The sequence below is a fragment of the Engystomops pustulosus genome, chromosome 2, assembly GCF_040894005.1.
Source record: "Engystomops pustulosus chromosome 2, aEngPut4.maternal, whole genome shotgun sequence".
Taxonomy (NCBI): domain Eukaryota; kingdom Metazoa; phylum Chordata; class Amphibia; order Anura; family Leptodactylidae; genus Engystomops; species Engystomops pustulosus.
In genome coordinates this window covers 174,321,064-174,347,962 of record NC_092412.1, presented here as the reverse complement: position 1 = coordinate 174,347,962, position 26,899 = coordinate 174,321,064, and the positions used below count along the sequence as shown (strand labels likewise).

Here is a 26,899-nt window from a genome sequence, read left to right as displayed (position 1 = left end):
CCTCCTGCCCCAGTTGTATTCCAAACTCCCCTGCGGTCCCCAGTTCTAGTTCCCCCTCCCTCCAGTCCACAGTTCCAGTTCCCCCCTGCTGCCCCCAGTTTAGTCCCCCCATGCTGCCGCAGGTTCTAGTTCCCCCCTGCTGTCCCCAGTTCTAGTTACCCCCTCCTGTCCCCAGTTCTAGTTCCCCCTGCTGCCCCTGGTTCTATTCCCCCCTCCCACCAGTTCTAGTGCACCCTCTTCTCTGCTGCCCCCATTTCTAGTTCCCTCTCCCCTCCTGCCCCCAATTCTATTCCCCCTCCACTCCCCCTCCTAGTTCAATTCCACTCTTCCCTCAGTTATAGTTACCCTCCGCTCCAGCCCCCAGTTCTGGTTCCCCCTCCCCTCCTGCCCCAGTTCTAGTTCCCCCTGCTGCCCCAGTTCTAGTCCCCCTCCCCTCCTCTACTTCCCCCAGTTCTAGTCCCCCTCCTTCTCCTAGTTCTATTCCCCCCTCCTGCCCCCAGTTCTATTCCCCCTCCCTCTTGCCCCAGTTCTATTAAGCCCTCCCCTCCTGCCCCCAGTTCTAGTTACCCCTTCCTACCTGCCCCAGTTATATTCCCCCTTCCCTCCTGCCCCAAGTTCTATTCCACCCTCCTGTCAGTTCTAGTCCCCCCTACCCTCCCCAACCTCCCCCAGTTCTAGTCCCCCCTGCTGCCCCCAGTTCAAGTTCCCTCTCCCCTCCTTCCCCCAGTTCTACTTCCCCCTTTCCCCTGCCCCCAGTACTAATCCCCCTTTCCCCTGCCCCCAGTTCTAGTCCCCCCTCTCCTCCTTCCCCCAGTCTTAGCCCCCCTCCCCTCCTGCCCCCAGCTCTACTCCCCCTCCCCTTGAGCCCCCAGTTCTAGTCCCCCCTCTCGTCCTTCCCCCAGTTCTAATTCCCCTCTCCCCTCCTGCCCCCAGTTCTAGTCCCCCTCCCCTTCTGCCTCCAGTTCTAATACCCCACTGCTGCCCCCAGTTCAAGTCCTTCCTCCCCTACTTCCCACAGTTCTAGTCCCCCCCTACTTCCCTCAGTTTTATTTCTGCCTACCCTTTGTTCCCCCATTTCTATTCCCTCCCCTGCTGCCCCCAGTTCTAATTCCCCTCTCCCCTCCTGCCTCCAGTTTTAGTCCCGCTCCCCTACTGCCCCTAGTTCAAGTTCCCCCCTCCTGCCCCACCAGTTCTAGTCCCCACCTACTGACCCCAGTTCTTTTCCCCCCGCTGCCCGTACTTCTAGTCCCTTTCTCTCCTCCTGCCCGCAGTTCTAGTTCCCCCTTCTGCCCCAGGTACTAGTCCCCCCTCCTGCCCCCAGTTCTAGTCCCCCCTGCTGCCCCCAGTTCAAGCCCCCCCCAGCTGCCCCCAGTTCTAGTCCTTTTCTCCCCTTCTCAAGTTCCCCCCCTTGCCCTAGCTTCCCTCTCCTCACACAGGAGGCTGCATAGAGAAGCCAGAGGGTCATGTGATGATGACATCACAGGTCCTTGATCTTCTCCTCTAGGAGAGGTCCTCAAGGAGTGTGTACTTACTGCACACATGGTATATTACATTTTTTCAGTGAATCGCAGAAAAAAATGTAATACCATTGCGGCCCCAGAATGGGGCTTAGGGTGATGCCACACATGGCGTTTTGAACCTGTTTTTGGTCCGTTTTTAAGTCACTCTAAAAAACAATGCGTTTTTCGAAAACGCATCCGTTTTTGACCAGTTTTAATTAAGATAATTGATAAAACCTGTCACCCGTTTTTTAACGGATTGCTTAAAAACGGACCAAGAACGGGTTAAAATGCCATGTGTGGCATCACCCTTATGATGTGTTAAATTTATCTATTTGTTTGGCTTGATATTTCATGGTGTAAACTGTTGTTTATCTTGCTGTGATAGAGAGAGCTGTGCTCCAGTCATCTGCAAAGGAGGCTCTCAGACTTCTGGTTCACAGCTAATTCAATGCTGGTCATTTTTCCTGGCCAGCTTTTGTGTCTCTTGCTATATTTCGCCGTTCAGTTTTTCTGATCTTGTATTGTATGTAACTTTTTGTCCTCCGATTTTGTGACGTATTTGCTATCTCTGTTGTGACCTGACCTTTGACCTTGTTTTTTTGTTATTTATTTGTGAGTTTTGTTTCATGTTCTCACTTTGGTGTAGCAAGGGAACGATGCCCAGTTACTGGCCAGTGGACCCAGTAAGTGGTGGTACAGTAATATACAAATTGCTAACAAGACATGCAGGAAAAATTAGGAGGAGTTGAAGAAAAATATGCAACAGATAGAACAGATACATATCACTAACCTGACATTAGAAAGTAGTCAGCAGTGACATAGGGCAAAAAGGGCCTACACAGAATACATTGAACATAATGCAAAGCAGGGGATTTTCTTTAGAGGGCAGAAGCACTTCTGTGAATCAGGCAAACCGTGGAAACTACACTCAGAAACTATTCAGGAGCAAAACAAAAAACATAAGATCGAGGAAATACTGAATAGACATGGAAACACGGTAGTGGAAGAGCAGCAGATTACATATGTATTTGAGGAATTTTATTCAGAATTATACGAATCCCAAAATGTTGCTGAGGGGGAGGGGATACATACCTACCTGAGAGAGCTTGAGCTTCCCGATCAGACGGTCTTCCCTTTGAAATTTATAGAAGGAATGGCGACATCCTTTTACCCATGCTTCTAGAGATGTTATGCAAGGGAAAAGATGGAAAAGGTTTAGCGGGTTCAATGAGGGGAGCTATAATAACTCTTATTCTGAAGAAAAATAAAAACTTAATGGAATGTGAATCATATAGGCACAAATCACTACTTAATACAGACGTCAAGAGCTTAGCCAAAACACTTGCTCTGAGATTACAGAAGGTTATAGACGAGTTGATGCATAATCAGAGTGGTCTCATCCCGGGTGGTCGACGTTAAACAATATTGACAGTTTGTATTTGAATATGCAGGCTAGCTGCCTGGGGAGAGATGACTCCCTTCTGTCACTGGATGCTTCAAAAGCCTTTGACAGGGTGGAGTGGTCTTTTCTGTGGGCAGCGATGGCGACGTTTGGCTTTGGCAAGGATTTCCTCGCCTGGGTTAAACTATTATATACTGAACCGATGTAAACGAGGTATGGTCTGAGGTCATAAAGCTAGAGAGGGGCACTAGACAAGGATTCCCCCTGTCACCCATGCTCTTTGATCTATTTCTGGAACCACTGGCGGTAGACATTAGAGAGGATAGGAACATCTCAGGATTTGGGTGTAGCGGTAGTAGGGACAAAATCATTTTATATGCTGATGACATCTTGCTCTGTCTAAAGAACATAGATAGATCTGTAGCTAATGTAATGAAAATAGTTCAGGATTGGAAATTAATTGGAATAAGACCACGTTACTGCCCCTGAAAGATTCTCTCCAGGAAATTGAGGCCTGTGGGAATGTTTTGGCACCCCAACAAGAGATGGAATATTTAGGTTTAAAAATAACAGCGAGATTGGAGGACTAAAATTTTATTTTTTTTCCCATATTTCAGGCCACTGATAACTATTTGTAGACGTATCATACAGATGCAATCGATAAGGGTTGGACACTACTGCAGATATTCTGCAATATGTTTTATTATTATGCTTAATTAGAATATGAATTGTAATTGTTTCAAATGGCATCATGTATGATATTTTTGTATGATGAAATAAAATATAATTAAAGGAAAAAAATAAGTCTTTTTATATATAAATACACTCACCGGCCACTTTATTAGGTACACCTGTCCAACTGCTCGTTAACACTTAATTTCTAATCAGCCAATCACATGGTGGCAACTCAGTGCATTTAGGCACTGGTCAAGACAATCTCCTGCAGTTCAAACCGAGCATCAGTATGGGGAAGAAAAGTGATTTGAGTGCCTTTGAACGTGGCATGGTTGTTGGTGCCAGAAGGGCTGGTCTGAGTATTTCAGAAACTGCTGATCTACTGGGATTTTCACGCACAACCATCTCTAGGGTTTACAGAGAATGGTCCGAAAAAGAAAAACATCCAGTGAGCGGCAGTTCTGTGGGCAGAAATTCCTTGTTGATGCCAGAGGTCAGAGGAGAGTGGGCAGACTGGTTCGAGCTGATAGAAAGGCAACAGTGACTCAAATCGCCACCCGTTACAACCAAGGTAGGCAGAAGAGCATCTCTGAACGCACAGTACGTCGAACTTTGAGGCAGATGGGCTTCAGCAGCAGAAGACCCCACCGGGTGCCACTCCTTTCAGCTAAGAACAGGAAACTGAGGCTACAATTTGCACAAGCTCATCGAAATTGGACAGTAGAAGATTGGAAAAACGTTGCCTGGTCTGATGAGTCTCAATTTCTGCTTCTACATTCAGATGATAGGGTCAGAATTTGGCGTCAACAACATGAAAGCATGGATCCATCCTGCCTTGTATCAACGGTTCAGGCTGGTGGTGGTGGTGTCATGGTGTGGGGAATATTTTCTTGGCATTCTTTGGGCCCCTTGGTACCAATTGAGCATCGTTACAACGCCACAGCCTGCCTGAGTATTGTTGCTGACCATGTCCATCCCTTTATGACCACAATGATCTGATGGCTACTTTCAGCAGGATAATGCGCCATATCATAAAGCTGGAATCATCTGAAGACTGGTTTCTTGAACATGACAATGATTTCACTGTACTCAAATGGCCTCCACAGTCACCAGATCTCAATCCGATAGAGCATCTTTGGGATGTGGTGGAACGGGAGATTCGCATCATGGATGTGCAGCCGACAAATCTGCGGCAACTGTGTGATGCCATCATATCAATATGGACCAAAATCTCTGAGGAATGCTTCCAGCACCTTGTTGAATCTATGCCACGAAGAATTGAGGCAGTTCTGAAGGCAAAAGGGGGTCCAACCCGTTACTAGCATGGTGTACCTAATAAAGTGGCCGGTGAGTGTATATATGTGAGGGTTCTATGTTACTCCTGTGATGCATGAAGGATGCCTATGGGAAATAGCACGGATGCAAACTCCTAGGAACTGAGTAAAGAGAACCAGTTCTTTTTATAAGAAACTGTAAGAACCTGTTCCTGTGTATTCCTGTGTTCCTGTGTATTCCTGTGTTCTGGTGTATTCCTGCGTTCCTGTATGTTCCTGCATCCCTTTGTGTTCCTGCGTTCCAGTGAGTTCCTGCTCCCGTGTTCCTGTGTTACCATAGTCCCTCCATGTGACCAGTATTCCTCCGTGTTGCTGTGTTCCTGCGTCTTGTGTGCCTGTGCTCCCGTTCCCATCTGTCTGGACCTCCCATTGCTGATCCCGGATTTGGACTTGACCTTGCATCTCTGCCACCTGCCTTGACCTCCTCCCTGGATCTGACCACGAGACTGCCTCCTGCTAAGGTACCTTGACCTCGGCTGCCTCCGTGGGCTAGTCGCACCTATGGAACGACCTGGTGGTACCCTGCCACAGCAAGACCATCCCGCTTTGTGGCGGGCTCTGGTGAAAACCAGGTGCCACTTAGACTCCGGGCCCAGGTGTCGGCTAATACCACCTCTCACGGTGCTCCAGAGGATCCACTGTTCCTGAATCCTAACACTCTCATGTATGAATTATCTGTTGAATAGAGGAATTATACATATACATAGGAATTATAAACATTAAATGTAAGAGTGCACACTAGCAATCTTTTTTACGTAGGCCAAGAGGTTAACAGGGGAATTTTATGGACTATATTTGAGTTATCGGGTAATAGTTTTGTTTCTCTACATGAAGTTTAAGGATATTAAATTACTGTTTATAATAAGTAAGGGGAAAAATATATAAATTACTTAGATGTTTATAGGGTTAAATTGCATAAATTGCCTCCCTATGGAGAGGGGAGGGGTGAGCAGCACATGTTTGTGTAAAAAAAGCCTAACTCCCGACAATTTTTCTTGGACAATTAAATTTTCAAAACATTGGATTGTAATGAGAACAAGCATTGACAATAAAGCTTCTTTATAGTTGATAAAATTGTGTACATTCCCAGTATCCTGCGGACTTTACCAGAAGTCACAGTGGGCAGAGAGGTCCATCTTTAACTAGTAGAAATCTAGTAGAAGTCTGGAGATTCCCTATACTTTAAAATATTTAAAATATTTCTTAATACCGGCAGTCCCCGGGTTACATACAAGATAGGGACTGTAGGTTTGTTCTTAAGTTGAATTTGTATGTAAGTCGGAACTGTATATTTTATTATTGTAATCCCAGCCAGAATTTTTTTGGTCTCTGTGTCAAATGGATTTTAAAAATGTTTGGTTGTCATAAGAATCAAGATTAACAATAAAGCTTCATTACAGACACCTTTGATAACTGTTACAGTTGTTTATTGTAGCCTAGGACTAAAGTACAATAAATTACTAAAATCCAGTGGTCTGTTTGTAACTAGGGGTCTTATGTAAGTCGAGTGTTCTTAAGTAGGGAACCGCCTCTACTTAATTTATAGCAAGACTTAATTATTTAAATGGGAATTTCCCTAAAACCCCCCTAATGGATGTATGTGGAGAGACTATATCAGGTCTTTAACTAAAATCAACAGAACAAATAGAAGTTGTGGTTAATCTGTTCTTGTTCTTTCACTCAAGTTTATTGTGATGGGGAGTTTAGTAGAGTTTGTTAAAAAAACAAAACGAGAAATAACATTTCTCCAACCTTGTAGTCCATAGTTCTATAACTGCAATTCCCCACTATTACTCTGTATTAAGTTTTTGCTATAGCTGTATAGTTTTAAAATTAAAGAATTAAAAAAACAAAACAAAATTGGAATCATAGATTGACACTGGATATGCTAAACACTTGTTTATTATTGTAGCTCTTTAGCACTGTAACTATTCAATTACACATTATCTATAATCTTTATTAACTCCTTACAGATTATGGCCAGTTGCAGCACTCACAGCTAGGGTCATAAACAAGGCCGGACTGGCAGTTTTGTTGGTAAGTGATGCCATTCAAGCAGTGCCAGAAAGCATTCTTGTTTCCAGCGACAGGGTAAAGTCCATTTGCTTTTCCAGCACAGAATCCGCTTCCTCCTGAGCTACCACCTGAGCTACCACCTGAGCTACCACCTGAGCTTCCACCTGAACCACTGGGCACAGTTTGTGGAGCAGCTGTGACTGGAGCAACAGGAGTTGCAGGGGGTGTGCATCCTACAAAAAAAGGGAATAGTGTAAATTGTTTTGTAGTAATCATTGCAGTATATATAATCACATAATTTTTGCACATAGTGGGGCAGAGTTACTTACCTTCGCGATCCAGCGGCACGTTGTCTGCGGTGGATTCGGGTCTTCCGGCGATTCACTAAGGCAGTTCCTCCGACGTCAACAATGTGTCGCTGCTGCGCTGAAGTCCGTCGAGGTCCGCCGGAGTGCACGATCCTATACTTGGTGAAGGTAAGTGCGTGTCCCGCGACACTTTTTTTAAAAAATGCGGCGGTTTCTCCGAATCCACCGGGTTTTCGTAAGGCCACGCCCCCTGATTTCCGTCGCGTGCATGACGGCGCCAATGCGCCACAATCCAATCGCGTGTGCCAAAAACCATGGGCAATTCAGGGAAAATCGGCGCAAAACGGAAATATTCGGGTAACATGTCAAGAAAACGCGAATCGGGCCCTTAGTAAATGACCCCCAGTTCATCTGATATAAATCAATTGGCCCAAAAGTGAAAAAATGATTTCTTAACTTCGACCTCTTGGCATTAGATGGATCCACAGAGCAGCAGTGTGCCACCTGTCTACATGTTATGTGTGATATTACAGTTCAGCCTCTTTCACTTCAATGTTGATGAACTGCAATACTACACGGAACCTGTAGATAGATGTGGCACTGTTTTTTTTTCTAATAATTAGCACTTCAAGATTTTAAAATCTATCTGTAAATTATATCAAGTGTACCAAAATAAACTAAAATTCTTAAGCTGCCCACATGAACAGTATGCATAGTTGCTTCTATTATTTTCTCCTTTACCTGAATGATAGTAAATGACATGTGCAGTGTCCTGTTTCATGAACCACAATGCTGTGGAGATGACTTCCAACATAGTGATATGCTGCAATGTGAAGTTGTGTGCCCATTGACTTTAGTTATACATGTTTACAGTGTGGTGAGGCCACTGTGTCTCGTCACACCATGAATGTGCTGGGTGGCCGTGCTACAAAATATAGAGCAGGTCGTATTCCTGTCCAGATTTGCAGTCCAGCCAGGCACTTTGAATGGACATGTCAGCCAGGCAGTAAACAACGGCACATGGCCCGTTGGTTGCATCCTAGATATTGCTCGCAGTTGAGTTCATGAGGCCTAAGAACTAAAGTAATATGAACATAATAATTACCAGAAGCTTGAATGCCTAGAGTGTTCTTCAGTGTGGAGATTAGAGGGTATTTTCCCTGGTTACAGAAGGTACCAGTGAAATCATCCAAATCAATTGCCCACACCATAGCACCTGCAAAGTTGTTCTGCATCAGCCACTCAGCCTATAAATTATAAATGTGAAAATACAAGTCAGCATATTTATGCTTTCATTTTTTTTTTAACGTTTCATTTTTTTTGTAATTACCTTTATCTGGAAACTCTTCTGATTGTCATATCCCAACCACTCATTACCTTGGTAGGCATATGGGACATCTTCAGCAGAAGACCATTCATTAGTAGCTCCATTCTTTAGGAAAGTACAAATCTAAGGAAATTATAAAGTTAGGAATGTAATTTTTTTCTTTTAATACACAGTTAAAATATTTTTTAGACTTGACTTTGCGATAATGTAATTGACTTCTGCTCTGTTCAAAGTTTGGCTTGAATTTAATTGCCCTTTTGTCTTCTTTGTCTTGGCTTTAATGATTATTTATACCTCAAAGACTTTGTAAATTATTTTAAGATCTTACTTCATAGTAGGCCCAGAATCCAGTTTGCCTAGTGTAAGGTCCATCAGGTCCAGGTCCAGAAGTAGGAGCACCAATGGCAGTGTTAGAAGGATTGCTCAAAATAAAAGTGTGTCCATATGTTGGGAAACCAACAATGAGTTTAGAAGCAGGGGCACCGTTGTTAAGCCAGTAGTTCATGACATAATCCTAAAAGATATTTAGATTTTATTAAATAGCCTACAAAAATGAGTGATAAATTGTTGCATGGATTTATTGATTTGCTCAGCGTGGCTACATATTTATGCACGTGAACACATAAATATTTGCCTAGAAATGAACAAACTACAAAACATGTTTATTTATAGCTATATAAATCTAGAAATACTAACCACATTCAGGTAAGCATTGGCACCAGTAGCAGAAGGATTAGAATACAGTGGGCTGTTCTCTCCTGTATATCCTTCCCAAGATCCGTGCAAATCGTATGTCATCACATGGAAGTAATCCAAAGCCCTACAATATTGTAAACAATCAAAACATTGCAAAATTTGCAATCCCACACATACAGAGTGTGTGCATATAAAACTTTTGTATTTAACTTTTAAAAAAAAAAAACTATTTTATGACAAACAAGGTAGTTCTAGCATTTGAAAAACATGTATCTCCTGTCTAAAAGTTATGTGTAATATTACAATTCAACCTCTTTCACTTCAATGTTAATGAACTGCAATACCACATGCAACCAGTAGATAAGTGTGGAACTCTTTTTCTAATCATGAACACTTTATTTAAGATTTTTTTGCTCCTTTCAAAAATCCATTTGTTAATGATGTCAATTGTAACAAAATGAACTTAAAGTTCTTTAAGTGCCCACATGAAAAGTCTGAACATATAGTTGCTTCTATTATCATCTCCTTTACCTGAATGATAGTACACATCTTCCTTACATGAAATGTGCATTGTCCTGTTCCATAAACAAAACACATTGCCATGAACATGACTTTGAGCATGCTAGTAATACAAGATACAGGGAGTCTCTGCTTCCCCACAAAACAACAGTGTCAAACTATAATTAGTTCTCTGCACTGTGGCCGGTATGTGAAACAGAAAACAACGCGGTTCATTATTCACAGACCAAAAGCCATCAGAAACAACCCTTAAACTATAGTTTGGCTATATCAACTTACTGAGCCAATTGAGGGATCTGGTAACCTGCCTGAATGTTGGAAATTCCACCAGCCACAGCAGCAGTAACCATGAGTCTAGGTTTGTTTGACTGGGAAGCCTCTGTTTCAAATGCTGCTCTCATTTCCTGTAAAAATAGCATTTTAAATGAAATTTATGCGAATTTTGAGAATGAGAATTTTTATTTGAAAGATTTATTAACAGAAGAGTATGGTGAGAGTTAACTGCATCTGACATTACCTGAACCAAAGTGGTAAACAGTGCTTTGTCCTGAGGTGTACTGCCTCTTGAGCCAGGATATTCCCAGTCAATGTCCAGCCCATCAAAGCCATACTGACGCAGAAATGTGATCACAGATGTGATGAAGGTTTGGCGGTTTTGAGCAGTAGAGACCATGGTGGTGAAACTGTAAAAAATTATTGGAAAAAATGTCTTAATTTAAGAAAGACATATAAATCTGAAGCTAGGACTTTGGAATTATTTACTACTTACGGAGCAGTGCCAAAGTTGTAACCTCCAATGGCCAGCAGAGTCTTCAGATTACCATTTCTGGAACAAGGAAATGCATGTATAAACATATGAAAATTTCCTATTTCACTGCACTGTAGATGTTGGGCTGGGATACCTAGAGCCAACCTACATTTTTTGGACCCACTAATGTACAGATACAAACACGTGTTAACTGACACCACTTTGCACATTCCTAAAACATAGCTGTCACAGTTCTTTCAATAGTAGTTTGCTTCCAAGCCCTTAACTCAGACTAAAATGGTCCTGGGGTCCTGTCAGTAACTTGCTGACTGGTTCTTTACTTGACTTTAGACCCTTTAGGTTCTGGAAGCCAGGAATGCATGCCCACATAGCAGCAGTTAGCAAGTCCAAGCATGTGGGTCCATATTGTATATCTGCGGGCCTACTCCACTTCCATATGACTGCAGTATCATACTAAAGATTTCATTCAACCTAAAATAATGTGATACATTTTCAATTGGTTGTCATATTAGGCAGGCATTCTCCACTAAAGACATTGAAGCACATTTACAAAGGGTCTTGCACCAATTTCCTTTTAGACTTTGCACATTCTTTGTAGTGGAAACTGCTTCCACAGGTATTCAAGAAATGCCTGTGCCACATTTGTGTTGCCTGCGACCCTTTTGCATGCGACTAGCTGCACTAGTCTTCATGCAACACAAATTAGGGGGTGTTCTAGTGCTCAGTCGGAGCATGTGCCAGATTTAACATGCAAAGTCTGACAGAATTGTATCTCACGCCCCATGTTGCACCAAAAAAAGTGATGCACTCTGTTGGAGCTGTGCTGGGGGTGCCAGATTCATGAAGAATGTGCACCAGAAATCCTGAATCTGGCACACCCTGCACACTACACAGGCAAACTGCATTTAGTACAATTTGCACTGCTGTTAGTAAATGTTCCCCATTGCTTTTATAGTAAAATATCTTCTTAATATAGGTATATAGACCTGTCATGTGTAAAAGTCTTAAAGATGTCCATTCTGGCTATTTTTGCCATAAACTTTGAACTTTCAACTACTGTCTAGTACGGGCCAATTCACATTTCTGTTATTTCATCAATTTTCTTATTTTGTTTCGTTTTTGAGAGCCAACACTGACCGTGATTACTACACAGAGATAAGGTTTAAATGAAATATCTGTACCTGTTCTATGATTTACATAACTTCTAGTGATGTCTCAAAATAACTAATAAAAAAATGTTGAAATAACTGTAAACTTACTGAGATGTGAACTTGTACTGTCAGGGAGATTTTGTATTCTAGTCAGATTAAAGGAAACCTACCACTGCTGATGGTAGGTATTAGATGTAAACATCTGATGCCGGAGCTGACCTTAGCTAGTGTTTTAAACCGCTATATCGCGGTTTAAACACATTTTGATTTACAGTCCCGAGGTAGCTACGGCGCTGCGCGTGGCCGTGCACGCGCGCGCCTCCATAGGAAGTGCCGGAGGGGTGTAGTTTATAAAATGGCATAATTTATGCATTTTTACTGCTATTTAGGCGTCTCTAAGTAACTTAAAGTTGAGAAGGTGCCTCTAAATAAAGACTATGGTGATTTTCATAAAAAAGAGAAAAATGGCACCCAAAATTCTGAACCTTCTAACAACCTAAAAAAAAGAGAGAATGCATAAAAAGCCACGCCAATACACAGCAGACATTTGGGAAATGCTAGTTATAAAGTTAATTGGGTGCTATGACTATCTCCCTGAAAAGCAGAAAATTTAGAACTTTGAAAATGAATAATTTTTAGAAATTTTTGCCAAATTTCCATTTTCTTTATAACTAAAGATATCATCAAAAATGTTTCTATTACTTTGAAGTACAATTTGTGATGAGAAAACAATCTCAAAATACCCTGGATATGTTAAAGCTCATTATCTCCCCCTTGAAAGGAAATCTACCATCAAAATCGGGCATGATAAACCAGGGAAACTACCACACAGTCCCGTTGCCTGGATCTATATAACCTGGAGTATATATAACCTCCTATAATGGGAAATTTAAAAAATCAGGCTTGGTTCTAAAGCCCTAGAATGTCTTAGACCTGAAGGGGTTAATGTATTTGAGAAATATCTTAATAAATTAAATAGTAAAATTAGTTCTAGGAACCAAAAATGCAACATTGTCAACAAAATTCACTATTAAAGTTTGAACAATTAGATTTAAACAGGTCCAAATATTAACCATACAAAATTATATTTCTATATCTCCGTACACCAATATTATAAACAAATTATTATCTGACCACTCACTGGTTTTTTAGGTTTTGGAAAGAGCTATACAGGGTAACATCATTCCATTCAATTGTGGTAATTTGGTTGTTTGACATGCCAGCAAATGCATAAATCAGGTGAGTACACAGGCATGGGTCAATATTGTCAATCTTGAACTTCCCCAGTCCAGGTCTGTACTGAGCCCAGTTGGTGAAATAGCATGACAGCTCGTAGGCAGAGCCTATATGAAGCAAGAATAGACACGTGTATACAAATATGCACATTAAAATGTTAAAATAGTATTACATATATTGTACATTAATGCAGAATATAATAATAAATAATATACTATACAACAATTTCTGTGTGAATATTTAGACATCAGCCTTAGAAATTATGTTCTGTGTTTGTTAAAAGGTTTTTACTGTGTTGGAACATTGTAAAGAGAAATACCCTCCTATTATTCTTAAAATCAGTTGAGCCATGATATCTATGACCATAGATAAATACACTTTATTATTTTGGAAATTCTCACTAGTACGGTGCGTGCCGGGTCCCGGAGCATGGAGAAGGCTCACGGGCCCAGGCATGTGATTTGTGGTGCACAGTGAAAGCAAATGCGTTTTTTCACCATTTCCACTACATTTGAAATTTTTTTCCCGCTTCCCAGTACACGGCATGGAATATTAAATATTGTCACTATGAAGTACAATTTGTTACGCAGAAAATAAGCTATCACAGAGCTCTTTATGTGGACAAATAAAAAAGTTATAGATTTTTGAAGGTGGTGAGTGAAAAAGGAAGTGAAAAAACTAAAAAGGCCCAGGTCGTTAAGGGGTTAATTGAAGGACAGTTTACCTAATGGTATATGTGTATTCAATACCTCCCTGTCCCATCCCGGTAGCGTGAGTCTACTTTTATTAAAACTGTGAATGCCAGGAATTTGGCGAAATAACATTTTTTAAAAGGCACTCTGTAGAGCACCTTCAGGCTCCTCTACAATGTAATTTATTCATGCCCTGATGCTTCCTAGCATCACCTGCTGGGCATTCAGGGAGCTCTGCAAATCTCATAAGCACGATAATAGCTTTCCCAAAAGCTATTGTTGCACATGCACAAGGCTTGCAGAGAGAGCTAGTGACGTCACTGGTCACCAAATACTCCGTAGGCGATGCAAGAAGGCAATGAGGCATGAATAAATTAGATTGAGGAGGAGCCTGGAAGTGCTCTGCAGAATGCCTTGGGCTGATCTTATTTTCGCCAAAATCTACTTAGTCACAGTTAAAATAAAAGAAGATCCGCACGGAGGCGGGATGAGGAGGTAATACACATCTACCATCAGGTAAACTGATAGTAGATGTCCTTTACTGGCGAACAGCGTCATATTTTATTTAAAATAATCAAAAGAATCACTTTTGTTTTTATGTGTATAGTCAACTTCTTAATTCTGTAACTTACCTAACTGAGCGTTCAGCATCAGTGCCAGCCCTAAAAAACAGAAATTTACCTTAATACATATTCATTAAGACTAGAAACTCAAGAATATATATATATATATATTTTTTTTTTATAAAGAAGCTGCAACATAAGTCTTTATTAGCTTTTGCACCTGTATAGTCATCACAGAAATTAAATTATCTTCTTACTGATTTAATTTTTTTTACGGTGCATCATCAATACAGGCTGAAGTAGAGAGAACATGACCAATCTTTTTAGTCCCCTAAACTGTCACCCTTCAGTTATACATGTTTCTAAAGATTTATCTTTGCTGTGTCTGTTTTTAGAATATTTCTGTATATGTTTGCAGAGGTAGCACAATGGGTACAACTATCCTCTGATGGGTGAGTAAGGCTGTACAGTATATACCGTGTATATACTACACACTGAACTGTGGGACATCTAAGAAGTATCCTGTTTCTGAAAGACCTGGGATGGTTCATGAGTAATGGCTATATCCTTCACAGTACTATGCTTTTCAGACAAGGGTACCACTGAACTGTATGCCAATCTTTATAATAGAAAGGAATTTTACCATTACAATCAATCAAGAAAAACCAGGGACACTTACTCACAGATGCAGACACAGTGACCGTGGTAATCTGTGGTAATATATGTTATACATGGCCTCCTTCCATCTAAATTTAACTTTTAAGGTATTATTAATGAGCCTGAGGGGCTACACTGTCTCCCCCTTACCCTACTTCCTCAGTTAATTTTAGAAGGATAACAAATATAAGAAGATTGCCATAGTCACGGTGCCTGGATCTATGAGTAAGTGGCCCTGATTTATCATGCTTGATTTTGATGGTAGATTTCATTTAATGTAACAAAAATATCTACTAATAATTTTACACTTGGTTTGATGTTAAATAGTGTCATGTAAAACTAGAAGAGAATACGAATTAATTGAGATAAACATGGTCTGTAGTATTTTTTAGAACATTAATCCAGCTAGCTGAACTTTCCATAAATGAATACAGTACAAGTTGCTGTCTTAAATATTTGAGTGCTCTTCATATTTATGATGAATACAGAATCTGTTTCCTGAAATATGGGAAGCTTAAAGTAATGATAATTATAAGGAAATATTATTATGTTGCTATGTCCTAAACGTTCTAAAATATAAAATACAACAAAGCAAATACCAAAAAAAATAGCAACTTATTAGATCTCTAAACCTTTGCTATTATTCTCTTACCGGTGAGGAGGATAAGCTTCGCCATTGTGCCTCTATACTGATTTCACCTAGAGATGTATCACTATTTATACTTCTCTTTCCTTACCATTCTCCTTATCACCCAGAAAATGTAAATTTTACACATTATTACTCTGTAAATATACAGATTTTTATTGTTTAACTTGTAAATATCTTGATTAAAAAGTAATTATTTAAAAACATTTTATCAGAATTTTGAAATATTATTTTTGGACAGTCTCTCAGGATAAGTAATATTTGCGGGAAAATAATTAAGCCAAAAAGGAGGCTAAAAAGTGTTTCTTTGTGTACTTAAAACTTAACAATCACTGAATGTCTTTCTTTTACAGTCCTAGTTTAGATAACCCATTTTCAAGTAAAGAGCAGTGTGATAATATTATCACTATGACCTTCGGTACTATTTAATCGCCTTTGATGATAACCTTTTGAAGTTAAATTGGGAGTTCCACAAAGATATGCTAAACTACCTAAATAGATAACCTGTACATTAATAAAAGGAGACACATGTGACGTTGCTAAATATGGGCTTTCCAATAAAAGACGTCATTCACAATTAGGCTTTTGGTATATTTATCTTTCCATAATTTAGGGACATTATAATATAAACTTAAAATGTAATAAAATTCAAATAATTTATAGAGTATAGTTAAGTAAATGCATAATATACATGTTACACTATTAACACTTTAAGAGTTTTCATGCTTAGCATATAAAACCTAATAAAGTATAACTAAACCTTTATGGTAATTATTTTAAATTGAAAGAATTAGTATTGCATGGGATAAAAGTACATTTTGAAACATACTTCATTAAGATAATTGACATCTGAGGTAAAGTGCTAGCAATGCATTGATCATGGGAGAACTGGATCCATAACGCCATGTGGTCTTCATTGAATACTTCATTAAGAAGAATAGCTTTTTTCAGCCTTTTTACTGTTTTTATGTTTTCCTGTTGCGAGCAGTGTATATGAAGTCACAGCAAATAGATAAGGAATAAAGGCAGGTGAAAAAGAAAGGCACCTGAGCATTTTTCTTTAACCCCTTAACGCCGCAGCTGTTTTTCGTTTTTTGCGTTTTCATTTTTCACTCCCCACCTTCAAAAATCTTTTTTATTTTTCCATGTACAGAGCTGTGTGACGGCTTATTTTCTGTGTAACAGAATGTTACAAAATGTTGGTATTTATTATTCCATGCGTGTATTGGGAAGCGGGAAAAAAATTCCAAATGCAGTGAAATTGGTAAAAAAAATGCATTTGTGCCGTATTCTTGTGGGCTTGGATTTTACGGATTTCACTGTACGCCCCAAATGACACGTCTACTTTATTCTTTGGGTCGGTACAATTATGGGGATAACAAATTTATATAGGTTTTATAATGTTTTCATACATTTAAAAAAATTAAAACCTGGGTGGTGTCATTTTTTGCAGATTTTGATGACGTTTACAATGTTATCATTTTTAGGACTGTGCAACCTTTTGATCACTTTTTATAGAATTTAAAAATTTTTTTAAAATGGCAAAAAAGTGCCATTTTCGACTTTGGGCGCGATTTTCCATTACGGGGTTAAATGCAGTGAAAAACCATTATCATATGGAGATGCAGAGATACCTAATGTGTTTATGATTTATATCAGTTCTAGAGAAAGGGGGGTGATTTGAGTTTTTAGCTTTTTTAATTATATTTTTTAACTTTTTTTAGTTTTATTTTTACTATTTTTCAGACTCCCTAGGGTACTTTAACTAGGGTACTTGTAAGATCCTATCATATACTGCTATACTACTGTATAACAGTATATGGGGATTTTACTCCTCATACATTACAATGTGCTTATAGCATATTGTAATGCATGGGTCAACCCAAAGTATCCTCGGGTCTTCGTGAGACCCGAAGCTACCATGGCAATGGATCGCCGCTCCCCGATGACGTCACGGCAAAGCGTTCGCCGGCAAAGCGATCGCAGGTGTTACCGGTAAGCCTTTGCTGCAATATGCAGCAAAGACTTACCGACTATAGAGAGGGCTCGGCCCGCAAGCCCTCTCCATGCACCGGGACCCGGCATGTGACGTAATACTACGTCACATGTCGGTAAGGGGTTAATAAAGTATACTAAAGAAAGTAATTAGTTACATAATAAGAAACATTATTAGATTAATTTATCTGTCAGCTGTCAGTGGGGTACTGTGAAAAAAGCTGAATTACACAAACCCTTTAGTGTAGGAAGAAAGGCAAGAAGAAAGGTATTTATTGATGCAAATTTTACAAAAATACATAATGATTTAATATGTCTTTTTGAATATTTACTGTTTGTGTTTGCAAAGCTAGTGGGGGGGAGATGGTGATTTACTTCTATAGTAATACACAAAAGAGAAGATCAGTCTCTGCTTCCCTATGTATCTGTAACACTGTCATATTGTGTGTTGATATGAAACACCACACAAATACCAGAGCTATGTTTTCCTTCTACTCACTCACAGTACAGAGAGTACCAAAATGTAAAGCAGAATATCACAGAAGACAGGACAATCCTTACCATGTTGCTCCATGACATACTATTATGGTATGGAGATGGACAGATATCCCTCCATGCCGTAATAGTACTTCATGGGCACATTGCTTACATTTGATATCACCATGTTGGCTGACATGCTGATATTACGATGAGATTTTGGTAAAGTAAGCAGGATACCCTCTTGCCCATTTCACCCAGTCAATTGGAGTGGTCCTGCTCTGGCGATCACTGTGATTGGCCAGTGAACAGTAAACAATATTTACAGTGTGCCATCTATTAGGTGTGTTGTATAGCTAGGTGCGTTTCATATTATTTTTTTTTTCCTGTGCGCTATCTAACAGGTGTGCCGTAAACAGTCATGGCCATAAGTTTTGAGAATGACACAAATATTATATTTTCACATGATCTGTTGCCCTCTGGTTTTTATGTGTGTTTGTCAGATGTTTGTATCACATACAGAAATACAAATGCAATCATATTATGAGTAACAAAAGCTTTCATCGACAGTTAGAATGAGTTAATGCAGCAAGTCAATATATTTGCAGTGTTGACCCTTCTTCTTCAGGACCTCTGCAATTCTACCTGGCAGCTCTCAATCAACATCTGGACCAAATCCTGACTGATAGCAGTCCATTCTTGCACAATCAATGCTTGCATTTAGTCACAATTTGTTGGTTTTTGTGTGTCCACCTGCCTCTTGATGATTGACCACAAGTTCTCAATTGTATTAAGATCTGGAGAGTTTCCAGGCCATGGAACCAACATCTCTATGTTTTGTTCCCTAAGCCATTTAGTTATCACCTTTGCTTTATGGCAAGCTGCTCCATCATGCTGGAAAAGGCATTGTTGATCACCAAACTGCTCTTGGAGGGTTGGGAGAAGTTGCTCTTGGAGGACATTCTGGTACCATTCTTTATTCATGGATGTGTTTTTAGGCAAGACTGTGAGAGAGCCGATTCCCTTGGCTGAGAAGCAACCCCACACATGAATGGTTGCAGGATGCTTTACAGTTGGCATGAGACAAGACAGGTAGTATTGCTCACCTTGTATTCTCCGAACAAGCTGTTTTCCAGAATCGGAAAGGGGATTCATTAGAGAAAATGACTTTACTCCAGTCCTCAGCAGTCCACTCCCTGTACCTTTTGCAGAATATCAGTCTATCCCTGATGATCTTTCCTGGAGAGAAGTGGCTTCTTTGCTGCCCTCCTTGACACCAGGCGTTGCTCCAAGAGACAGTGTGTGCAGATGCACTCACACCTGCCTGCTGCCATTCCTATGCAAGCTCTGCACTGCTGGTAGCCCCATTCCGAAGCTGAAACACTTTTAAGAGACGGTTCTGGTGCTTGCTGGTCCTTCTTGGGCGCCCTGGAGCCTTTTTGGCTACAATGGAACCTCTCTCCTTTAATTCCTTGATGATGCAATAGATTGTTGACTGAGGTCCAATCTTTCTAGCTGCGATACTCTTCCCTGTTAGGCCAGTTTTGTGCAGTGCAATGATGACTGCACGTGTTTCTTTAGAGATAACCATGGTTAACAGAAGAGAAACAATGATGCCAAGCACCAGCCTCCTTTTAAAATGTCTAGTTTTGTGATTCTTACTTTATTATGACAGATTGATCTCCAGCCCTGTCCTCATCAACACCCAACCTGTGTTAATGGAGCAATCACTGAAATGATGTTAGCTGCTTCTTTTAACGAAGGCCTGCAATTAAGTTGAAATGTGTTTTGGGGGAAAAAGTTAATTTTCTAGCCAAATACTGACTTTGCAATTAATTTCTGTTAAGCTGATCACTATAACATTCTGAGTATATGCAAATTGCCATTATAAAATTTGATGCAGTAGACATTGTAAAAATTAACATTTGTATCATTCTCAAAACTTATGGCCATGACTGTAGTTAGGTGCACTTTATATCATTTTTCATGTGTGCCATCTATTCGTTGTGTCGTAGTTAGGTGTGTTTAGTAAATTTTTTTCTTGTGGGCCATCTATTAGGTGTTCAGTATATATCTGTACTTGATAAAATTCTTTCTTGTGCACCTATGAGGTGATCCGTATAATAAGGTGCACTTAAAATCAGTTTTTCCTCTGGGCCATCTATTAGGTGTGCCATATAATTAAGTGCACTTGATATCATTTTTCTTCTGTGCCATCTATTAGGTGTGTCAAATAGTTAGGTGTACTTGATATAATTCTTTCTTGTGCAGCTATTGGATCATGCGTATAGTTAGGTGCACTTGATATAAATTTTTCCTCTGTGCCATCTATTAGGTGTGCTGTATACAGGGCCGGCGCTATGGGTAGGCAAAGGTGGAGAAAGGGGAGAATCTCTTCTTTCAAATGAATCTTGAATTTTGTTTCTAGGTGCTATGGATCCAGAGATATTCAGGTTTAGGGTACATTCACACAGCAGTATGCCCGCCGTGCGGACATACCGCCGTGTGCTGGAGAGGAGGAGGAGGAGGCGGCCCCTCCTCCCTCCATAGAGAATAGCGGCGCACGGCCGCACACACGCCAAAAGATAGAGCATGCTCTATCTTTTTGCGGTGTGCGGCCCGGATCGGTGCCACACATGTGTGGCACCGTATCTGCGCCGCTATTGCCGTCTATGGGGACGTACATGCGGCCTCAAATTTGCGGCCGCATGTACGTCCCCGCAGACGGCCATGTGAATGTGCCCTTAAAGTGAGAATATCAGGTGCCATTTATATATATATATAAATCACTCTCAATGGCAGTTTAACAGTTATTATCTCCGTTTTCCTACATTTTAGAAACACATTTTAGATTCATATAAAAGAGGAGACTCTCTTCTTTCATAGGAAAAAAGAAGTAAGGTTCTATGTGTCACAGAGCCAGAGAAACAGGCCCCTGAAATTAACCCCCCCCCCAATCCAGATTCTTAGCCATCAGGCTTCAGGGAGCATTTGCTGCACACAGGAGCTGCTGCACCTCACAGATAGTGGAAAAATTCACTTTATATGTTACTACATTTTGAGAAGGGATAATATCAACTAATATTCATGTTTTTAACCCTTCTCTATGCAGAACTATCTAAGAACACACTTTGGGCCACATGTATCAATCGTTTTTTCTGTTGTTTTTGCGCCTTTTCATATAGGCGCACCGTTTTTGTGCCATTTTTGCAACTAAACGCCAAGCTAGCTGCGCAGCAAAAATAATCAGCTTTCCCTCATTTATCCTAGCAATCCAGATGTTTTGCTGTGCCTAATGATATTCATCACTTGCGACTTTGAATTTAGCGCAAAAACGGGCGCAAAAACACTCCAACCCGAAGGTGGCGTTAACTGAGAAGAAAGCACTGAGCCCCTTTGCAGAACAGCTCATTTCTAGCAGCAAAGCTCAGCCAGACACTGCAGACACTTGAACAGATCATACAGACATGAGATACTCTGCAGACAGGAGCTGCAGACTCTATTTACAGTTCATCAACTTCTATTTACAAAACATTCTGCAGAACCCTGAGCTCAAAGCTCAGTATCACCAGTGTGTCTGAGGGGGATACTGTGCAGAATTACAGGGGTGCAGCAGGAGACCAGCACTGGGGGATCCCCTCCAGGAGAAGCCACTGCTGAGGAGGTCACTGGGTGCTTGGTGTCACACACCTGGGTTCTACTGTGAGGGTTTACCTTTAAGATGGCGTCTGTGACGTCATCTTAAAGGCAAAGTGTCAGCCTATGCATCTGCATAGGCTGGCACTGATAATACCCTGCAATACATTAGTATTGCAGAGTATTATCAAGAACAAGCAATCAGATGATTGCTTGTTCATATCCCATGATGGATCATGTAAGAAATGTAAAAAAAAATGTTTTTCAATAAAAAATTACTTTATAAATCACTAAAAATGCCCATAAGCCCCAAAACATATAAAGAGACACATAACACTCAAAAAAGTCTAAATCATAACACAAACCCCACATATATAGTATCACCGCGTCCGTAACAATCCATAGAATAAAACTAAATAACTATTGAACCCATATGATGAACGCCGTAAAAAAAAACCGTTAAAAACCCGCCAAAAATTATGATTTTTACCTATTATATCCCACTAAAAATGCAATAAAAAGTGATCAACAAAACATACGTACTCCAGAATGATATTGTTGCAAAGAACAACATGTCCCGCAAAAAACAAGCCATCGACCAGCTCTGTAGCCAAAAACGTAACAATGTTATGCCACTTGGAAGACAGCGATGCAAAAATGATAGATTTTTCCCCACATTAGGGTTTTATTTGGCAAATTTAGTAAAACATAAGAAAAAATATTCATGTCTGGTATCCCCATAATCGTATCGACCCATAGAATAAAGATAACAGGATTATTAGGCTATACGGTGAACACGAAAAAAAAAAAGGTAAAAAAACCAGTACAGAATTGATGCTTTTCTACTCATGACCTCAAAAAAAGTTCCAAAATTTTCAACAATAGGTGATACCAACCCCAAAATGGTAACACTGGAAAAAGCATCTCGTCCCGCAAAAAAAATGCCGTCACATGGCCCAAATAACGGAAAAGCGAAAATTTTATAGCCTTCAAAAGGGGGCAACGAGAAAACTAAAATCCTGGCAGCTGCAGGGTGCTCCTTCCCTTCTGCGCCTTGCTGTGCCCCCATAACACAAGTAATGTCCACATGTGGGGGGTCGCTGCACTCAGGAGAAATTGTAGAACAAATTTTATGGTGAGTTTTCTCTTTTTATCTTTTGGAAATGTGTAAATTTTAGGGCTAAATGAACGTATAACCGACAAAATTTGACCATTCTAAATTTCACCGCCATTTTGATTCAATTACTATGAAGATCTCAAGGGGTTAACAATCTTTGTAAATGCTGTTTCTGATAGTTTGAGGGGTGCAGATTTGAAAATGGGTTGGTTATATAGGGGGTTTTGTTGCTAAATATGTAAAATTTGATTTCAAACAGTATTTATCCCCAAAATAGTCAATTCCGAAAATACGGAAAATCGCTATTTGATTTGTAGGCCGCGTGACGTCAAAATAAATTATCCAAACATTTCAAAAATTATGAAAATGTAAAGTAGACAAATGGGAAATGTTATTCTGCAAGTTATTTAGGTGGTAAATTTATCTGCCTGAAAACGCGGTGATTTTGAATTTCGAAAATGGCAATTTTTTCTAAAAATTCATCATTTTTTTCTTTTTTTTGTAAATAAACGCAAAACTTATCAGCCAAAATTTACCACTAAAATGAGGTACAACATGTGGGGAAAAAACAGTCTCAGAATCGCTTTGATAAGTAACAGTGTTCAAAAGTTATTACCACAGGAAGAGACACTGGTCAAATTTCAAAAAAAAGTTGCGAGCCTTAACCTGCAAACAGGCTGCGTCCTTAAGGGGTTAATGATGAGTTAATGAATTTGATAAAATGCCAGACAACTCTCTATGCGGTATAACATATTGTCCAAACCCCACTTATTTTATATACAACCCCACATGTGGACCCGTGTCACTTCAGAAGAGATAGGGAAATATTGTGGCATAATACTGCTTATGGGGCTATTAAAGTCCTATTGGGGCACAGACATTTTGTACCACACACTAATGTTTAGCAAGGTCATGGGTAGAATGCGCAGTCATGGGTAGAATGCGCTTTGAAGCCATTCATACATTTATACATTTTTACTTGTCCCTGGTACAATTTAAAGGGAGACTTCAATTCCGCCAGTACCTGTCAAATAAGGGATTAAGTGAAGGTCAGTGGAGCGTAAGGGCATGACGTAGGACATGCCAAACATCCTGCCTCTTTTCCTCACCCAGACTCGTGCCCCACATGTGATAGATTGCATGTGGGATGCCTGATGCTGATGCCTGGCTGAGCAGATCAGATGTTCCGCTCCTTCCAAGTGAGACCTGCTGTGGAGGAAAGGGCGGCTGTGCTGGATGTACTTGAAAAGGAGGCCTGGGAGCTGCAGCTTTACAGGTGGCAGGTTTGTTGTCTGCACAGCCGTGTGTTGGGTCCCAGGAGAGTGTCTGCTTTGTCAAGTATGGCTGTCCCATTTGATATCAATGCAACCTCTGGGTGGTCATATTGTTTCTAGGATGTAGTGTGGGGCTAACCTTGTGGTGCGCTGCTGTGGCTCTGAAGCGGAAGTGTGAATCTCTGGCTGCATTCCTGGTAGTGAAGGAACTCTAATTAAGGGGATCACTTGAAATATTCTTTACAGAGGATGAGGGGTTAACTGTGCTTGTATTTACTCTTTGACAGGCTGAAGCTCTCAATGGACATTGGATATTCCTGTACTGCACATGAAGTAAGAAGGTTACAGTGGCTGTTATGTATGAGGTTGACCCTAAAAAAGTAAACCAGATTTTGCTTTATTGCTATTTGACTTCTGAGCAGAGTAACCTGTGAGAATGTGTTCCCATTAATTGCTATTCTATTTGCTGGTTTGCAACTCTGGAAGTCCTTGGACATTCCTTTTCTTTTAGCTGAAGTGATAGGAGGCCTTAGTGCTTTTGCTGTATCCATACAAAGAGATTCAGTTCTCATACCTAAATGGATTAACTCTTATTATATCTATGAACTGTTTTATTTCTGGTCTGGATCCCATCTACTTTGACTTACTAACTGATTCAGCTACTAACCTACTACATATTGTTTAATCATCATTGGATAGTGCCTGCCAACGACCTTGTGGATCAACTATAGAAGATCCATTTTGTTTGTGCCCTGAAATTATCATTATACTTATACTTAAACTGTTACTATTTAACTGTACCTGCACTTATCCGTTTTATCAGTATATAAGTTAACAGAGTAAATTACTATGAGAAGTTGTTAATGGATTTACTTGTGGATATTAACATATACCCGTGATTATCTGATCAAAACTTGAGCCAAAGGAATCATGTTCTACAATTTGTTTAATATGTTTGTAGACTACTGTTCTATTTGTCTTAATTAGGGTATTATTCAAAGTTTTGTGAGTATTTATAATACATTACGAGTTGGCTAAAAAATCCTGGTAGGAAGTGTTAGGATCTTTCCCACAAAAAGAAAAGGGCGCTGGTAAAGGGGATAACATCTGCTAAATTGGATAAACTCTGAAACCCCCCCCCCCAACTAAAAACTGTACTGATCGTAATAGTCAAAATAGTATAGGAAGTGAACGTCCCATGGGGAAAAAGAAAAAAAAACAGGGAACCAGTTTTTCTCCTTTGGGGTTTGATGAGCAAGAAGAAAAAGAGATAGGAAATGGGGAAGAAAATGAAATGTTAAAAGAAATGTTGACCTCTTCGAAAAAAATGTAATATGGCTGTTTACCTTGGAGTTAAGATCAGGTTGGGGGGATAAGGAGTGATATATCCTTGATGAGAGGGGATTTTAACAAGGTTAGGGAAAAGCAGGAAGTTACAGAGGAGAGGATGAGCAAAGTAGGGTCATTGGAGAAAATATCAGATACAATTGTATCTGAGGATAGAGACCTGAAAGGGAAACTGGCAGATCTTGTGGATGGCCTTGGAAGAGAGAATTTGAGAATTAATGGGGTACCTGAAAATTGCGGGGTAAACCTGTAGGCTTTCTGAAGGAATGGTTAATTGAGAAAATAGGGAAAGAACATCTTTCCATAAACTTTGATATTGAACAGGCCCATAGGCCAGGTATCTCTGATTCTTGGTAATGGTCCTAGAATTATTATTTGTAAAATTTTGTTTTCGAGGGATAGAGACATTATTTGGAGACGAGCGCGGGAGATAGCAGATCTATCAATAGGATGAGCTAAAATCCCCCTGTATCCAGATTTTTCTAGGGATATGTTACAAAGAAATAAAAGGTTTCATTGAACTCATGAAAAGGCTGAGGGTAAAAAGATGTCCCCTATTCACTCATATATCCAGCTGGATTAAAAAATGTACATCAGCGAGAATTTGATTGGCCAGATGCAAAAGGGCTATGAGCTTTGGGACTTTACTGTAATTTTTTTGTTTCTATGGTGTCCGGGGAGGATAATGGTGGCAGGGGGGGGGGGGGGGGAGGTAAGTGGCTTCAGTAGGTAGAGTTCTATTATTTCAATAGGACATGGAGTAAGGGGAGGCAGAATGGGTGTGCTGGGGATGTTAGGTAGGGCAGGTTGAAAGGAATGGAGGAAAGAAAAAAAAAAATTCTTACCAACATGTGTTATTTTTGATTGTATTGTTAAACAGCTTCCACTCATTGTTATACTGTTGAAGACCCACTTAGACAAGGATTCCTCGTGTTTGATTAAAAAGAAATGGGCGGAACAGATCTACAGCTCAGTTTACTTATCCTTTTCTGGGGAGTCTCTATTTTAATACATAGAACAATAGAACAAATTGTTAGATTCATTGTGAGAAATGGAAGGGAGCTACACCTTTTTGGTTTTCTGGAAAGAAAGAAATCTCTGATTGCAGGTGTCTATATTCTCCCTCCCTTTAGATTTGATGTTTTAAAGAAATTACTACAGTTTTTGACCAAGGTTGGTGACTGCCCGGTGTTAGTATTGGGGGATTTAAATTCTGTTTTCTCTAATATTAAAGATTGTTTGGTTAAAGGTAAATCTGTATCGACAGTTCAGTCTGTTACGTCTTTCTCAAGATTTTGTATGAAAGTAGGATTATTTGATATACGGAGGAAGTTAAAGGGGGATTTGATGGTTTATTAACGTTATAGTCAATCTCATAGTTCATTGTCAAGAATTGATATGGTGCTTGCTAATGATTTGGCTTTGAACTGGGTGGGGAAGATGCAATAAGAAAATCGAATAGTATCAGATCACTCTCCTATGATGATAAAATTAGTAAATAATCACAATGACTGTGGACATGCAAGATTTTGGAAACATAACTCTCACTGGATAAGGTTA

The 26,899-nt window shown here is 40.0% G+C and overlaps 1 protein-coding gene across 1 annotated transcript; it reads right to left on the bottom strand.

The window, feature by feature from the left end:
- Positions 1–6,797: 6,797 nt before the first annotated feature.
- Positions 6,798–15,619, bottom strand: LOC140118892 (acidic mammalian chitinase-like). The gene is made up of 11 exons (XM_072137320.1): positions 15,500–15,619; positions 14,260–14,289; positions 12,841–13,042; positions 10,549–10,605; positions 10,297–10,462; positions 10,059–10,183; positions 9,261–9,384; positions 8,893–9,078; positions 8,568–8,687; positions 8,343–8,484; positions 6,798–7,162 (listed from the first exon to the last, which is right to left on the bottom strand). The coding sequence occupies exons 1-11, from the start codon at positions 15,522–15,524 to the stop codon at positions 6,888–6,890; spliced, it is 1,452 nt and encodes a 483-aa protein (XP_071993421.1). The 5' UTR covers positions 15,525–15,619; the 3' UTR covers positions 6,798–6,887.
- Between the last annotated feature and the right edge of the window lie 11,280 nt (positions 15,620–26,899).

Coding starts and splice junctions, on each gene's coding strand:
- LOC140118892 (XM_072137320.1), bottom strand. CDS start 15,524: ATGGCGAAGCTTATCCTCCTCACCG. Junction 8,485..8,567: donor AGAAGAGTTTCCAGATAAAG/GTAATTACAAAA, acceptor TATAATTTATAG/GCTGAGTGGCTGATGCAGAA. Junction 7,163..8,342: donor TCTAGGCATTCAAGCTTCTG/GTAATTATTATG, acceptor CTTTTTTTGTAG/GATGCACACCCCCTGCAACT.